At 58.3% G+C, this 16,026-nt stretch overlaps 1 protein-coding gene across 1 annotated transcript in view; it reads left to right on the forward strand.

Moving 5' to 3' along the window:
- Nucleotides 1-16,026, forward strand: part of MAD1L1 (mitotic arrest deficient 1 like 1) — a 309,358-nt gene that overhangs the window by 48,682 nt on the left and 244,650 nt on the right. Inside the window, exon 9 of the mRNA XM_045993575.1 lies at nucleotides 9,447-9,533. Within this exon, the coding sequence (XP_045849531.1) occupies nucleotides 9,447-9,533 (87 nt within the window). The remainder of the gene's footprint in view (nucleotides 1-9,446; nucleotides 9,534-16,026) is intronic.

A 16,026-nucleotide genomic window follows, 5' to 3' on the forward strand; every position in this document is an offset into this window, starting at 1 on the left:
GCTTTGAAGTCCTTTTAATCCTGCCTGAGCTGGGGGAAGGGATTTGAAGGCAGCAACTGTAAGTCTGAAATTTCTTCATTTTATTTACATGTGTCTGGGGACTTGTGTAAGTCGTTTCCCTGAAGCGGTTAAGCGAGGTTGCTGGCCGGTGGACGGCAGCATCTGGGGCCTCGCCGGGTGCGGTCAGGTGGCCCCTGCTGACCGTGGCCGGGAGTTTGCTGTCCTTGCAGCTGTCTCCATAGATGGTCTCCATGTGGGGGAGTCTGTAGGTGTGCCAAAGTCACGTAAGGAAGGGTCTCTCCACCCCATAGTCCTGACCTCACTAACCGAGTGTCCTGCCGCAGGCCTCGGAGGGGAGGTCGGAGTGCAGCTGCTGGAATTCCAGCCACGGGTTCGTTCCTGTGGAGGGACCTGAGGGCACGTGTGCCACCGGCGAGCCACGGCCTGTCATGGTGCGTCCTGACCTCCTCGATGTTCCCCCCACTCCTTGTTTCTTCCCTTCCTGCCACCACCCACAGAGTGGCTGTATGGACTCCAATTCTGTCCTTTGGCTCCCGTCTGTCTCTGAAACACAGCGGGTGCTCAGTACGCTGGCTTGTTCTCATTTTGTAAACGTTTGAAATGTTTTATACGTGGAAAAGCCCGTCTTTAAGGAACACACGTGTTCCTCTGTCTCTCCACCCCCAAGTCATGAAGAACAGTGGCTCCTCCAAAGCCTAGCGGGAGCCCCGTCCTTCTGGAGCTGGCCGGCCTCTGTGAACCTGGCCCAGGCGGGGCACTCTCTGGGCCTGAGAAGCTCCTGTCTGCTGGTGCACGCATGACCATGATTCCTTCGTTAAGTGTCGTGGGGGCTGGTAACCTATAAATGTGTGAGGGAAGCCGTGTTTCCGTGAAAGCACTGTTGAACGCTTTGGAAAGCCTCACAGGACTGCTAGCACATGGCTGCTGACCACAGCGACCGGCTGGGAGATAGACCAGGGGGTGGGAGTGGAAGGTTGGAAGGTTCAGGAAGGTTGCAGGTGTCCGTGTTCAGGAGACAGCCAAAATTGTGGATGGTGGTTCATGGTGTCTGTAAAAATGTTAGGTGGAACTCAAGTTTGAAAACCCCCATTTGGAGAAGTCTGCATCTTGGTGGGGGCTTGTGCATTTGTACCATTTACCAGGTTTGCGATGCCCACGTGTGGGGTCGTTGGCTGGTCCTGGTGGCTTTATGTAGGAAGACTCCTGCTGGTACGTGTCTGACTTCCTGGTACAGGTAGCCGAACACCGTTGGTGGATAGCCTGTGATTGTTCCATTATAAACGGCCATGACTAGACTTTCATGCATTAACTTATTATGGGATAGATCTAACTCTGCAATGTAAGTTTACAGCGCTAAGCTTCACAGTTGTTTTTTAAATAGTGTAATGCTTCCCAGTTTTCATCCTGTCCTACAGAAGCCGCTGTTTTTGTCTCGTTTGTCCTTCTAGACATTTCTTACACATCTATAAACCAGCTCGGCCACGCTTGCTTCTGCCCTGTCTCTTTCATACAAAACGTGGCCTAGCGCTCTAGATCTGCTCCATTTTTTTTTCTCTCGCAGAACACTTTTGAGACCTTCTCACATATAAAAATATTCTTCTTTTCTCTTTTAAACAGATTTCATTGTAGGGGTGCACTGTGATTTATTCAACCAGCAATTCTAAACTTCTGCTCCAGTGGTCTGAATTCCAGCTCTGGTTGGATACAGTTTTATTTGTTAGTTACTGTTCTGCAAAGATAATGTGTTTTTTAATTTATTCAACTAATATTTATGGCCAGCCTACTGCCCTGGGCCCAGTGCCGTTGGAGGTTCACGGCCAGTGTAGGAAACGAAACAAAACAGCAGTGTCTGTCGGAGCCTGAATTCTAGTTGAAGCAGAAAAAGTTAACAAGTGGGGGCTCTGCGAAAGGGGCAGGCATGAGGCAGGGGGACAGAAGTTCGGGGACATGGCTGTGGGCTCGACCAGGGTGGCGGGGGTGGGCCCAAAGGAGACCTTGGGGATGTTTGAGCAGGGACCTGAGAGAGCCGAGGGATGTGCTCTGCAGGCACCTGGGGGAGGAGGCTTCCAGAAGAGGGGTGTGCAGAGGCCCTGGGGTGCGCCCATGGGAGGCTGGGCGGTGTGGCTCCGTAAGCTCTGTGGGCAACTTTGGCGCTGCCCTGGCATTGTGGAGGGCATGCGCTGCTCAGCTGGACACAAGTTGTGGGGCCTCACTTAGATTTTAAATGCTCACTGTGGCTGCTGGCTTACAAGCCGATGCTTGGAGGCAAGGATGAGATGCAGGAGATGGGCTACCAAGCTCCCAGATGGTCACAGGAGAGCCAGGATGGGTGGAGAGGAGTGGGGTGGGAGGAGCAGGAAGGGCTCTCTAGCCAGGAGCCGTCCAGGAGGCAGGTGGGCAATCCTGGAACTCAGCACCCCGAGTCTCTTGTTGGGGGTCTGGCCCAGGGTGAGGGGCTGGGGAACACGAGGTGGTTTGGGGCGGGGGCGAGAGGCACCTGGCAGGAAGATGCCAGTGAAGGGACTGGAGAAGGAGTGGAGGACGGGCAGAGCCGAGGGCTGTGGGTGCAGTGGTTCGCAGCCAGTCCCTGCCTGGAGGGGAGGGAGAGCACAGGTGGGGCTGACTCCAGCATGGGGAGTGAGGCTACTGTGCAGAGGTGCTCCAGTGGGGAGGGGGACTGAGGCTCTGTCGAGCAGGGGGTAGGATGTGCAGACCCCGCCGGAGTGTTCCCTGTGGGCAGAGGGGACCTAAGGGAGAGTTGTCCACGGGCAGTAGCTTGTCAGGCAGGCAGTGTGATGGTGGGGAGAGAGGCCTTTGTTTCTGTGTGAGAGCATCGTGGATTGATTGTGGGGGATGGCTGCAGTGGGACAGGGGTCTGTGGGTGTGTGCAGAGACCCTGTCTCTTAACTGGCCTGCAGCTCTCTGTGGGGAAAGAGCCACTTGTTCTCTGTTTATCTGGGAAGACAGGCAGTTTTAGAAGATGTGTGGATGACTGCTGTCTACCACTTGGCCAACGTGTCACAGAGTAGGGAGAGGGACAGATGACCTTTGTGGGTGCCTGTGGTTTCAGGACCATCAGTGGTCACTTCCTCTGGAGTGTCTGATCTCCAGCTCTGTAGCCATAGGCCTGGGTGCAGCAGGGACAGCCACCGAGGGTCACCCCATCAGAACCAGGTCCACGTCCAGGTCACAGGGAATTCATCCTTTTCTTTGGGAAACAGTTGCTGCTTTTCTCATCCTGAGACAACAGGTTTTATCTTAAGTCAGCGCTTGGTGACATAGTCCCCTCCGATCTCAGCCCCACATCCTCCCACAGCTGTGCCCTGTCATCAAGAAATACCTGATTTAACGGGACATCCCATTGCCCCTGTGGCTTTGCAGTCATGAATGTCCGTCCTTTTGGGTTTAAGCCAAGTTTTGTGGTGCAGCATTTTCTAATCCTGGTTCTGCATACTTTCTGCGGGGGGGTTTGTCCCCCTGTTGTAGGGCCCTGTGCCCAGCTGAAGCCACTCCCGGGAGCCGGGGCCCGGTGGGCTTTTTCCTGGGCAGAGTAGTTCTCTGGAAGCAAGCTTGAGCTTCATCTTAGAAATTCGAGTCCTCTGGGTCTCCCGAAATGGGGACTTCGGGCTCGGATGGGAGACCTGGCCCCTGCTGGCACAAACCTCAGGAAGAAGAGCTGCTGGGCAGACAGCCTTTCCTCGAGAGCCCCCTGTGGGGTGACCCCCCCGGCCCCCGCTGTGCTGTGCACAGCTGAGTTGGCGTCAGAATTCAGCTGCAGAGCGAACAAAAAGACGTCTTCCTTCTTGAAAGCCCACCAGTCAGAGTTAAAAGCCTTCGCAGCTAAAGCCAACGTTGTCGGCAGCAGCTGTCACAGCGTGGGCTGCCGTGGGGACTGTCACTCTCCTGTCATCTCCGAGTCCAGGATCCGGAGGCCCTCTGAAGGCCTTCCGCCTCATCGTGTGTGAAGTGCAGGTCTGGGGACAGATTGATGCTCCTGTCTGAGTGCTCCCGTGCTGTGTCTGGGCTGAGTGTTGCCCGCCGGGAGTGCCGAGCCAGGCCCCAGAGCACTTGCTGAAACATCTCTGCACAGCTGCGGCTCCGTGACAGGCCAGGAGGTCTCTGGAGACTCGGCGTCCTGCCCGTCGGAGGTGCTTTGGCCCCTGCTCTGTGACCTGATGCCAGCAAAGCCTGCAGTTCAGTAATCCCTCCTGCTGGTGCAGCTCCCCGGGAGCTGCCCGTGTTCGCGCTGGCCGCTCACGATGGGCGGCTGGCGCTGTGGGCATGGCTCTCGATGCCTGGCTCCCAGGGCTTCACCTGCCTCGTCCCCAACCATCGCCTGTCCTTCCCCCGTTGTCCCCCGCCCCGGCTCACACCGTGTTGAGCCCACACGGGCACACCCCGGGTGCTGTCAGCCTCTGGCTTTTGCTCTCCAGCTACATCTTTCCAGTGACTCTTTGCACGTAGTGGGGTGTTTCAAGTTTTATTTGTATTCTGACACATAGGTTATCGTAGGTTAAAGATCCCTTTGATTGCCACTGCTGGTCTCGGCCCTGACCTGGAGGTGCCCCCAGCATCCATTTGGGGTGAATCTTTTCTGAGCGTGCTCTGTAAATACACGCCTGTGTCGTTGGCATGTTTTCTTTGAGCCTGGACTTGTGAAGTTGTTGGTGCAGTTTTAGGGATGCTGCCCTTGAGCTCTTTCCCTGAGCACCTGCCGGACACACCTGGTCCTTTGGGAGGAGGAGGGAGTGCTTCTGGAGAAAGGGCTGGGCGGCTGCCTGCAGGCCAGGGGGTCCTGAAACAGTTGTCCATGTTCCTGTCCTACGGGCCTCCTCCTTGCCTAGGGTGTATTACCTGTGCCCCCAACAGTGCCGCCTGCACGCCCCTTTCCCTGAGATATACCAGGCATCTCGGCCCTGCCTTCCGGGGTCTTCGTCTTCTGTCCTCTGTGCCCAGACCTGTGTAAGTTTCTCCGCATGGGCGGAGAAACACGCACAGACGTGACATGTGACACTGTGCACACATGCCGGTCTGCCTCCTTTGCCGCCATTGGTCTGGCCACAGGGGAGGGGGGCCTGGGCCTCCAGAACGGCGGGTCTCCCTTGGGCCCGCATGCGCTGTGCAGAGTCTGCCTGGGAGCCCTGACCTGTGTTATGAACCTGGGGAGGCCTGAGTGGCTTCCCATGCCTAGCCCAGCCTTCGTGAGCAGCCGGACGCCAGCGTGAGAGTGTAGGTCCCGGCATCCTATTGAAGGGTGGAAGGCCTATGGGCTCGGCCCATGAGCGGCTCCGTGAGCCCCCTCGCCAGATGTGCGGTCTCCTCGGCTTAGCCCCAGTCACTGTGGCCCCAGGTTCCACCGGTCGAAAGTACAGTTTAGGAAAAACTTTAGGAAACTTTAGGAAAAAGTTTGAGGAAGAACTTTAGGAAAAAATTCTATAATTTGTGACGTTCTCTTCACAAATTATAGAAACTCTGGAGGGTGCTCTGCCTCTGTGATGGGGCCCGGGCTCTTCCCACGCGTGTTCTCCCTGCTGTCCACACAGGCGCATTACTGGTCTAGTCGGTCCGGCTTTCGGCTTTGGCTCTTCTCAGTGTGTGTATTTTTGTAATCAGAAGACCCACATGTGTTGGCATTTCAAAATGCTGCTCCCGTCACCTCCCCTTCCTGTTCTCACGTGAGTCGCTCATGGTGTGAAAGCAGCCTGAGTGTGGACGACGGCGTAGGGGCCTGGCCGCCGGCCATGTGACACGGGCATGCAGCTGTCTGCTTCATCCTCTGCGCCTCTGTCATGAAGCATGGGTCGTGGAGGTCATGGCCTAGTCTTCTGGGATTCTTTTAGATTTGGACCAAATTCTGGAATCAAATATTTGCCTGTCAAATTGACAGAGAACCTGAGAGAGTGTTTTCTTTTCTCTCTCTCTTTTTTTTTTAAAGATTTTATTCATTCATTCATGAGAGACAGAGAGAGAGAGAGAGAGAGGGGCAGAGGGAGAAGTAGGATCCCAGCTGAGCAGGGAGCCTGATGAGGGCCTCTATCCCAGGACCCTGGGATCATGACCTGAGCTGAGGGCAGATGCTTCACCGACTGAGTCCCCCCAGGTGCCCCAAATCCCACACAGTTTAATGTATTGATTCCTTATTTCGAGTTGGACCTTGTATTCCTCATTTATGCGGTAAGACGTCACCTGTCGCTGTCACTGTCACTTGTTTCCCCCGCAGTGTTATGTGGGTTGGCTTGGATACCTTAAAAAAATCATTGCAAAGGCTCCCGTGTCCTCTTGGACCTGCGTGGCTAGAGAGTGCACAAAGCTTGTTGGGTGGCTGCGCTATGGTATGTCTGGGTCCACGGGTTTGGAGCTCTGCTCAGAGGAGCCCTGTCGAGCCTTGAGTCGGCTTGCAGTTGTCTGGACAGTCACTGAACCCTGGCCATCTCTTTCCTCGAAAGACGGCCCCCCTGTTCTCTGTCTCTGCGGGGAGAATGTGCCGGCGATGGGAGACCCCTGAGTATTGCCTGCTGGTTTTCTGTGCTTTGGGTTGTTAGGGGAAAGCGGGGCCCGGTGCTTGCAGGAGTGACCGGTCAGGACAGTCCGGATGCAGACCAGAGTCTGGATGCAGCCAGAGGCAGAACCGCAGGTGTTGGCCCCACGGGGCCACCGAGGGAAGGGCCGCACGGTGGCATTGCGCCCTCCAGCAGCTGCAGGCCGGCTGAAGCGGGGGGTGCATGGGCATCATGCCATGCAGTCTTGTCCTCTGGAATTGGGCGTGTGAGGGAAGCAGTCCCTGCAGCCCACATCCTTGTGCTGCGAGGAGGGTGTGACTCATTTGAATGGTGGCACCTGGAATTCGGGGGCTGGGACCGGGGCCAAGGACCAGCCTGCTGGAGGGTCTGCCACAGGTGTGTCGGCCAGATCTGCGTGGCTGGGTGTCGTGGTTTGTTCGGGGATGCTCCGGGAGGGGCAGTGTGAACTCAGGTCACCTAGGCTGTGCATGTCCCACTCCTCAGGCAAGCGGACCAGGTGTGCGTGGCTGATGTGCTCTCTGGGGGACGGGGGGGAAGTTGGCTTGCTGCTCTGTTCACTTGAATGTGGAGCCAGGCCCCTTGATGGCCGCCCAGCAGTCCTGCAGTACTTGGGCGTCTGAGGGCTTCTGTGTGAGCATTGGCTGAGAGAGCAGAGACCCCGGCGTCCTGGGCATGGCGTGTGTGTGTGTGTGTGTGTGTGTGTGTGTGTGTACGCGCACATGCGCCCTCATGCACTTGGCTGGGGGCGGCCTCATGTGCACTGGCCTGGGTGGGGGCCCCAGGGGCCGCAAGTGCCCTGCCCACAGTGGGGTGGAGTCTTTCACAGCGTGTGTTCGGTTCACTTTTCTCCTGATTTGAACCATTCCAATTTTCCCTCTATGAAATTGTGTCATTTCAAAATATGTTCACTTCAGAGGAGATAAGAGAGCCCGGGTGAAGGTAAGTCTGCCTGTCCACTGTGTCTAACTCCTGGCTTTGGGGCCAGATCTGGACTGCAGGGCACCAAGCTTGTTTCATGTGCTCCTGACTCTGCCGTTCGGCCTCTGGGTTTCTGGAAGGCTTCTTCCTGGAGGGAGCTGCAGGCGACCCATCCTTGGTCACCAAGAACCCCTAGGGACTCCGTGGTCATCTGTTACTGGGTCCTGTCCATGGGCCCTTCCTAGCACTTGGGCCTGAGCAGCTGTCTCAGGCAGAAGACGCGGCGCCCACCTGCATCCCCACGAAGCGAGGGCCAGGCCAAGGGCAGTGCTCACGTGGAGGCGCATGCTGGCATGTTGGCTCGTTCTCATTAGACTCATCCCACGGACTTGGTAACCGTTCATGTACCCCTGGACTGGGTGACACAGGGAAACAACAGCTTGAATATCTCTAGAACATTTCAGAAAAAAATACCTCTTGGCTTGAAAAGATGTATTTTTATGTCCGTATTTTTAACTCCCCGAGGTTGGGAAGCTTGAGGAAGCTCCAAGAAGAATGGGAGCTGGCATTCAAGGCTGGCTCAAGTCCTCCCCGTGCTGGATTTCAGTCTTGCCCAGCGTCCTTCCAGATGATCACGTGGTCTGGAGAGGAGCGTGGGGAGAAATCGCTCCTTTGCCCCATGGTTCCTTCAGGCCCAGTGAGGGGCTGTTTCTCAGGTGGCCAGGAGGGAAGTCTGTGAGGGCATCTGCAAGGGAGAGAGCCAGGGAGCATCTGCGGGAAGGGTGCAGACTGCAGAGGCCCAGGTGTGTGACCACTTGGACCATACAGGTGTCATGGACTGTGGACGGGTCACAGGTGCCGCGAGCTCCTGTTCTAGGGACGGCAGACACTGAGAGACCCTGAGGTGAATGCCGAATGGGGCCGGCGGGATGGGGAGCAGCCTGGGGGTGTGATGGGAGGGTCCCTGTTCCAGGGAGTGCTGATGGTCCTGAGAGCTCTTGAGGGAAGAGCACTGCGAGCACAGGGTAAACTGACACAGAGCTTGATGACACTGGGGTGACATGTCCGTATCCAGAGGCAAGGCCGTGGGAGGTGGACCCCTGGGGCCTAGTCCTGTGGTGGATGCTTGTGGGAGCCGGGCCCTGTGGTGCCCTTGGAGGCCAGGGAGAGAGACTTTGGATCCTGTAGTGACCGGTAGCCACTCCTGTGGTTTGTCACAGCCCCCATGGCTCCTTCAGTGACAGAGGAGGCTGTCCACCCATGGCCCCAGGCTTGGTCCTTAGGCCCGGAGCTCAGCTGCCACTTGTGGGCCAGGGATCCCCTTAGCTTGCTTGCCATGCGCTGTGTGGGGACCACGCCCGCTGTGCCAGGTGTCATCGTGGTCTATCGCAGGTGTTCTGCCACGTGCCGACGTCAGGTTTGGAAGGGTTAGCTGGCGGCCCGGTGCTGCTCAGAGAGGAGTGCACCGCGAGCCGCTCCTGACACCTGGAGGCTCTGTTTCCTCCTCTTTCAGGTGGCGACAGGGCAGTGGGGCTGCTCTGAACGCGAGCCGAGATGGGCAGTGTGGAGCAGCGTGAACATGACGAGGCATCGTCTGTGGGGGTGTCTGTTGTGGCCTCTCTTCCCGTCGCTGGTTCCGGGGAGATGGGCACACGACCTGTGCTGAGTACCCCCCAGCTCCCCTCCTCCTCTCTGCAGGGTGACGCTGGCGGCTCACTATTGACCGGTTCTTATAACTGAAATGAAGTTGTGTCAAATAAGAATCATTTACCTGCTGTCACATAGCCAGGGGTGGGCTGTGGTTGGAGCCCAGGTCATAGTGCGTGCACAGTGACGTGCCACACTGGCCTGGGAGCCGTGCGCGGATGCCACCCCTCCTGGGTCTGTGACTCCTCGGCTGCTGGCATGGTTTTGGCGGCTGTCCTATGCAGAATGAGGTCCTCTCCGGGGGGTGGCTGACGCTGCCATGTGTTCTCAATCCCGCAGGACCCCGGAAGACCTGTCCAGGTTTGTTGTTGAGCTGCAGCAGCGGGAGCTGGCCTTGCAGGACCGGAACAACACCATCACCACCAGGTAGGCCTGGTGGCCCGGGTGTGTGCGGGGTGGTGGAGCTCCCAGCATGGGTGTCCCCTGGGTGTGGCTTGGGAGTGGCTCCACCTCACTGCTCCCTCGGCCTTGGGCTGAGTGAGCGGGAGCTGGGTCTGTGTGAGGGATGCAGGGGGCCCCACGTTTCTGCCACATGCCCGGCTGCCCATGCCTTCCCGTGCCTGGGGGCCTTGGGAAGGATGTGTGCGGCATCGGGGAACCCTGGCTTTGTTGTGGCATGAGCTCCCAAGTGACCCCCTGATTGTGGGGAACTCAACTTGAGCCCAGGGGGGCAGCGTGTGTGTGTCTGCATTCGGGTAGACCTGTGGGCTCAGGAAGGTCCTCAGAGAGGAACAGAGAGATGCCCTCGGTCACGGGTAGCGGGAAGACCTCTGCCCGGGGCTGCACAGTGAGGAAGAGCCCCCCTTCCTGGTGGGAGGCCCGGAGGCCAGCAGCTGTGTGACATTGTGCAGGCTCAGCATTAGGTCTTCCCTCCCAACCCCGTGAGGCCAGCACACGTTCCGTCATTACGCTCTGTCCTAACGCGACCCCACGGGGAAGGGCTTGGTCCCACAAGCTGTCCCACTCCATGCGTCGGTCCTAAGTCCTGGGTCCTTGGGCTGCCTGAGCTTTTGCCCTGGTTGACTCCAAACCCAGGGTTTCTCTCCACACCCCACCCATTTGAGGGTTTGCTAGCATGACTCAGAATTCAGGAAAATGCTTTCTGTGCCATCACTGATTTATTGCAAAGGTTGCAGTCCGAGCAGCCAGATGAGGGGTGAGGGGTAGGGGGGCGAGAGCTTCCCTATTATCTCTGGGTGTAGCCCTGCTCCCCGCACCTCTGTGTGTCCCCAGCTCGGAAGCTGTCTGAGCCCTGCGCCGGGTAGGGGGGCTCTGATGGTGTCTCCCTGCTTATGTCATGCTTACATTATGGGCTGCTGGGGAGGAGCTCGGCCCCCACCCCTCACCCCCCAACCCCCATGGGGGTGATTGCTCAATCTGGCCCCTTCTGCAGCGCCCTTGTTAGCTCAGACGGGACAGCGGATGCAAGGGGCTTGTTAGGAGTCATGAGATGCCCTACCATTTCAGCAATCCTAGGGGTCTTAGGAGCTCATTGCCAGGAAAGGGGGAAGAGACCAGATGCTTCTCCATCAGGCTGCTCCTGGCTTCTGCTGTGTGGTTGGCCTCCTTTCTCCGGGCTCAGGTGACCCATCCGCAGGCCAAAGGAGAGGCCTCTTTCTCGGGTCTCCGCTTTGAACAAGGAAGCCTTTCCTGGGACCCCTGCCAGCAGATGCCCCTCCAGCCTCATGGGCCCAGGCTCAGAACTGCTCCAGGTGGGATGGGGTTCCTTGATCTGCGGCTGGCCCACTTCCCGTGGGGCTCTCTAGGGGGCCGACCACTGAGTGGGGTCATGTCCCCGCGGGTGAGTGGGTCTGTGAGCAGCTGGCCTTAGCCTTATGCGGACACAGGGTCTTGAGGGCTCACTAGTAGCCAGAGGGAAGGATTTCTTATTTGGGGGGTTGATGTCACTTTGAAAATTGGCTTTTAGAAGCATCTGGTTATGTTGGACATAATCACGTCAATTTAGCTTAAAAACCTCAAACGATAAAGATTGCCTTTTGCTTTCAAAGCTACTGTCAGATGAAACGGGTGTTAAGAGTGATTTGAAATTAAAGCTTTTACATTTTTCCAGACGATCTTCACTTTACTTTGCATTTGAAACAGAATGAACTGTTCAAGGAAAGAAAACTGCCTTCGTTTTTCTCAGGCCAAACCACGAGGTGTTGGGAAGGCTGGCTTTCGTGTACGGGGAAGTGGGGGCCAGAGCTGCTCCAGCCACATGGCCCCGGCAGCCAGCTCGCTCGCGGTAGTGAGCGCGGAGCTGACCTTCCCTTCTCCGTTCTGGGAGTGGCCATCCCCTGTGGTGGTACCTTGTCCACCTCTCCAGACCCCTGGCTCCCCTCTGGGAGCAAGCTCATGTGTGACAGGTGGCCGGGCAGGCCCCTGAGGAGGTGGTAGGGACCCTGTGATGCGAGGCACTTCCTGACCAGCACGGAGAGGACTTGTGTGTCTGGCGTCCTTCATGCTGGCCGGCTGCCAGGCAGCTGTCGGGTCTGTGGGTTGTGGCCTTGTGTGGGGGGCTGGGAGCCCTGGTGAGGGCAGGACAGCCAACTTCATTCCCTGTTGACTGGGGGTGCCGGGGGCCCCTGGGCAGCCTTCGGAGGAGGCTGTTGCTTGGTGAAGGGGACTTGAATGAGTGGTGGGAGGGCAGTCCTTGCTCACGTTGCCTGTCCCCGTCTCTGAGAGGTGGTGCCCTTGGCTGTGTGTCTTCCTGGCAGCCCACAGGTTAATGGCTTCCCTGTCATCCCCGAGGGGGACTTGAGATCAGCATATTGGTCATAATTCTTCGTGTGGCTCTTTCATTGCTGTTTGTCTGCAGCATTTAGGCCGTCCTCTCAAACCGTCTGGAGTGTGATTAGGCCTTGTCATCTTTGTCATCATGTGTCTGTGTGAGTTATGGTGCTCTTGGGCTGTCCTGAGGCCAGCAAGGCCGGTGAGGCCACAGAAGATTCATGATGACCGAGAACCTGTTCTCTGTGCATCGGGGGTAGAGATCACGCTGTGCTAGGAGCTCCGGCGGGTCCCTGGCTCTAGCTCAGGCTGGCCCGCCACCGAGTTGCTGTGTGTCCTTGGACGGAGGAGTCAGCCTGTGCCTCCTGTCAGATGAGAAAGGTGATAACCGTCACGGGACTGTGGCGCGCTGAGGAAGAGGGCTCTATCAGCGTCAGGTAGACCCGTGCCTGTTGGGGAACAGGCCAGGAGCGGCCTCTGGGGTAGTTGAGGGCATGGCGGCATGAGTCGTCTCCTATATGCCCAGAGAAGGCCCGGAAGGGGGCGGACTTGGGGTTGGCATGCAGGACAGTGACGTCAGGTGAGAGAACAAGCCTGGGGGGCAGGTAACCATGAAGCATGAAGACCGGCGTGACCTTGTCTGTGTGTCGATGGAGGGTGCACGGGAAATTGCCTTGGACCTGGTGTGTTGAGGAGCTCATGAGGTCCGAGAGAGGTTGGAGAGGCCATGGACAGTCAGAGACATAGGCGTGCTCGGTGTCTCCCGTGGACTTCACCCTGGGCCGCTGGGCGCCCGAGCAGTGCCGAGGTCCCGCTCGGCCTGGAGCTCCCACTCGGAACTCCAGCAACTGTTCCCACGAGGCCCGATCTCCCTGTGTGGGGCTCCAGCTCTGATATGTTCTGGTTGGCGAGGCTGCCCTGGCACGCTCCTGCTGAGTTCCTTGTGTGCCCTGTGCTTGTGCCGCAGGCTTCTTGGGGCAGGGACGGCATGTTGTGTGTGAGGGCGTCCCCGGGGACGCAGAGGACGCGGGTGAGGAGCTGCTCGGTGAGCGTGTGTCGGCTGAAGGAATGAACGAACAGCCCGACCGAAGAGGCATAGTGATGGACCGCTGGCCCGGTGAGCCCCGTGGGACCAGCGTCTGCGCCGGGTGGTCACAGGGCCCACCAGCTGGGCTCTGGGTGCCCCCTGCTGGGCTGGCTGGAGCGCTTCCTGTCACGGGGCAGGCCCGGCTTTGCCTGGTGCGTCAGTGCTCCAGCTCCGGGACTCCCGGGGGCTCTGTGATTACTGGCTGGCCTTCGTCGGGACCAACCCCATAGCTGTTCCCCTCCCCAGGCCTCACTTTGGTCTTAGCCACAACTGTCTCTGCGGGAGAGGGTCCCGGGGCTTTCCAGGGGTGTGGACTGGGGCCCTGCTGGTCTGGCCAGCTCCCGGTGTTGCTCAGTATAAATGGGCTTTGGTGGGTGGTGCCGAGGCAGCCTGTGTCTGAGGCCTTGTCTTCACGCGTTCCTTGGTGGCAGTCTGTGGCGGTGCATCTGTTCCACAGACACCGGCACGTGCCTGTGAGCTCGGTGACTCCATCTACCAGGACCCCTTCCTCAGGCCGGGCCGGGCTCCGTCAGCTTGCGGTGGTCACAATGCTCAGACAGTGGGAGGCCCAGAGTTGTGCTGTGAACACGCGGACCTGGCCGTGGGGGCAGCGAGACCTGTGGCGCTGTCTCTCTTGGGCTGGGCGTGAGCTGACCCCCAGCACACACACACACACAGTGTGCAGCGTCAGGGGCTCCCATGTGGAGGGAGGAAGTGATGAGATTTTTGGAAGCTCCAACCTTGTCAGAGCCTGTGAATTAGTCATAGTGACCTTCATTCTTGTGCTGTGTCCTGGGCCCTTGGGAATCTTCCTTGGGTGCTTGCTTCCATGCAGAGGTCAGAGCCCAGTCTTCTGCAGTAGACCATGCTGTCCGTCTGGGGCAGACAACCGTTGGTCTAGGGTAGATCGGCTGTCTGTCTGACTTAGGCTGGCCATTTGGGGTAGATTATACTGTCTGTCTGTCTGTCTGTCTGGTGTAGACCACACCATGTTGGGTAGACAGGCTGTCTGTCTGGCTTAGGCTGGCCATCTGACAGGACCTCCGGCGAATCTGTTCTGTAGCCATGGAGCCCTTGAACTGTGGCCAGTGCTGGTGAAGAACCGTGTCTGTAATGTAACATTAAGTAGTCACTTGTGGTTGGTTTGTGGCTTCCAGCTGTGGCTGCGTGGCCTTAGTCCAGGGTCCGAAGTTCAGCTCTGCCACGTGCCATCGGGACTAGTCCTTGAGGGTCCCTCATCTAGAACATGGAGATGTAGCAGGCGCAGGAGACGGTTTGGCCCCTTGTGGGGTCGGCATGCAGGTTAGCTGGGACAGTAACCCTCCGTCCCTGTTCCGGCTCCTCGCTGATGAGCCCGCTGTCAGTATGCAGCAGGTGTTTCCCCATGTGACCCCGTTGTCATCGACAGTCATGTCTTCCTGTTGTGATGCTGACAGTTTTGGCAATAAGAACTCAGGACCTTCCTCGTGGCTGCCTAGCTCTGTTCCTCGGTGTCCTTCCTCTGCTGGCTCCCTTCTGTTCCTTGCCTGTGTGGGCCGTGCTCTAGATGCTCTGGGTCTGGCCTTGTCTAGCCCCCATCAGCCTCCAGGGTGTGGTCTGGCTCCCCCTCACCGGGCCGAGCCCCTGCTTCTGCTTCCCCTTCTACTTCTCTGGGGAAGGGGACGGAGGGATGCTTTGGCGCAGCCCTGGTTGGAGGTGAAAGGACGGCATTCCGTGCAAAGCCCTGGCCTCTTGCAACGCTAGCTGCCCTTCTGCCGTAGCCCCCACACCCTGGTCCGTCCCCCTGGCTACACCGGGAGTGGCTTGGGCTCCAGACCCTTTGCATTCATGACTGTACTTCATGGCCAGCACAGGCTGGCCCTGGCTTGGCGAAGGTTTCACGGGTGAGGAGTCAGAGTGGGTGCCGTGCTCTTGGGCACCACATGGTGTCCTGCCGCTGTGCCTCACGTCTGCATCTGTGGCCCCAGGCCCCGGGCAAGGGCCCACGGCAGTTGGCTGCCGTGATTGGCAGTGTGTGCCCCTCTCCTTGACTCTGGGTCGCTCCTTACGCCCCATGTGTTCGGGAATCCAAGACTGTCTTCCACCACTGGCTGCCATCTCCTTCAGATGACAAGGATTCGTGGCAGCATTTCCCACTCTGGCTGCCTCTGCTGTCTCTGCCGCCTTCCCTCGGTGTTTGCTCCTGCTGACTTCTCCACCGTCTCCCGTTTCCACCGCCTCTGCCACACAGCCCCCCTTTAGCAGTGGGACACGCTATGCCTGCCTCTGTCCCTGCTGGCCCTGGCACTTTGCTCAGGCCGTGGCTGACTTGGAATTTCTCTGTGGCTGCAGCTGACTCGCTCCTTCGGGAGGCTTCCCGTTAGACGCCTGTCCTGTAATTAAGTGTGTCTTCGTTACGTGCTTGCTCGTCTACCTTGTCCCTGCCGCAGGGGCTGGGTCTGGGTGGTTGGGGTCACCGCTGTGGTTCTGGCCAGAGCGACCCGGGGCGTGCAGTGAGTGAGTACAGTGTTGGAGGTGTGAGGCTCAGGCACTGGGGTGCACAGGCCTCACACGTTTGCCTGGCCGGGCCCTCTTGACTTCTCGATCCACCGAGACGATAGGCAGTTATCTCGGCTCTGCCTGCAGAGCACCTAAATTCAAGTGCAGGCCACGCGGGTGCCAGCTGTGTCCCTGCCCGACCGCGAGGCTGGCCCCAGCAGCACTTCCTGCCCCGCAGGGTCTGTGCGCAGAGAAGCCTCTTGAGATGGGCCTCAGACTGTCCCTCAGGCAGGTGCACGTGTACAGGACCTTCTGGGGCATTCTGTGTCACTCGCCAGTAGGCTGTGGTCTGATGCTGCCCTTGGGGCCTTGCCTTTCTCTCCTGTCCTTGTTGCCATCGTGTCACTCCTCCCTGAGCCCAGGGCCTCACCTACCTCATGCTTCTCACCTCCTCTGTCAGGAGGTCACAGGGCTCCTCTCTGTTCTGGAACATTCCAGCAGCCTTCCCTGACGGAGGGCTAATGCTTCTGGTCTTTATGGCGGCATCTGTGTGTATCCATCCTC

Source organism: Meles meles, chromosome 21 (genome assembly GCF_922984935.1).
Source record: "Meles meles chromosome 21, mMelMel3.1 paternal haplotype, whole genome shotgun sequence".
In the NCBI taxonomy this organism is placed as follows: Eukaryota; Metazoa; Chordata; class Mammalia; order Carnivora; family Mustelidae; genus Meles; species Meles meles.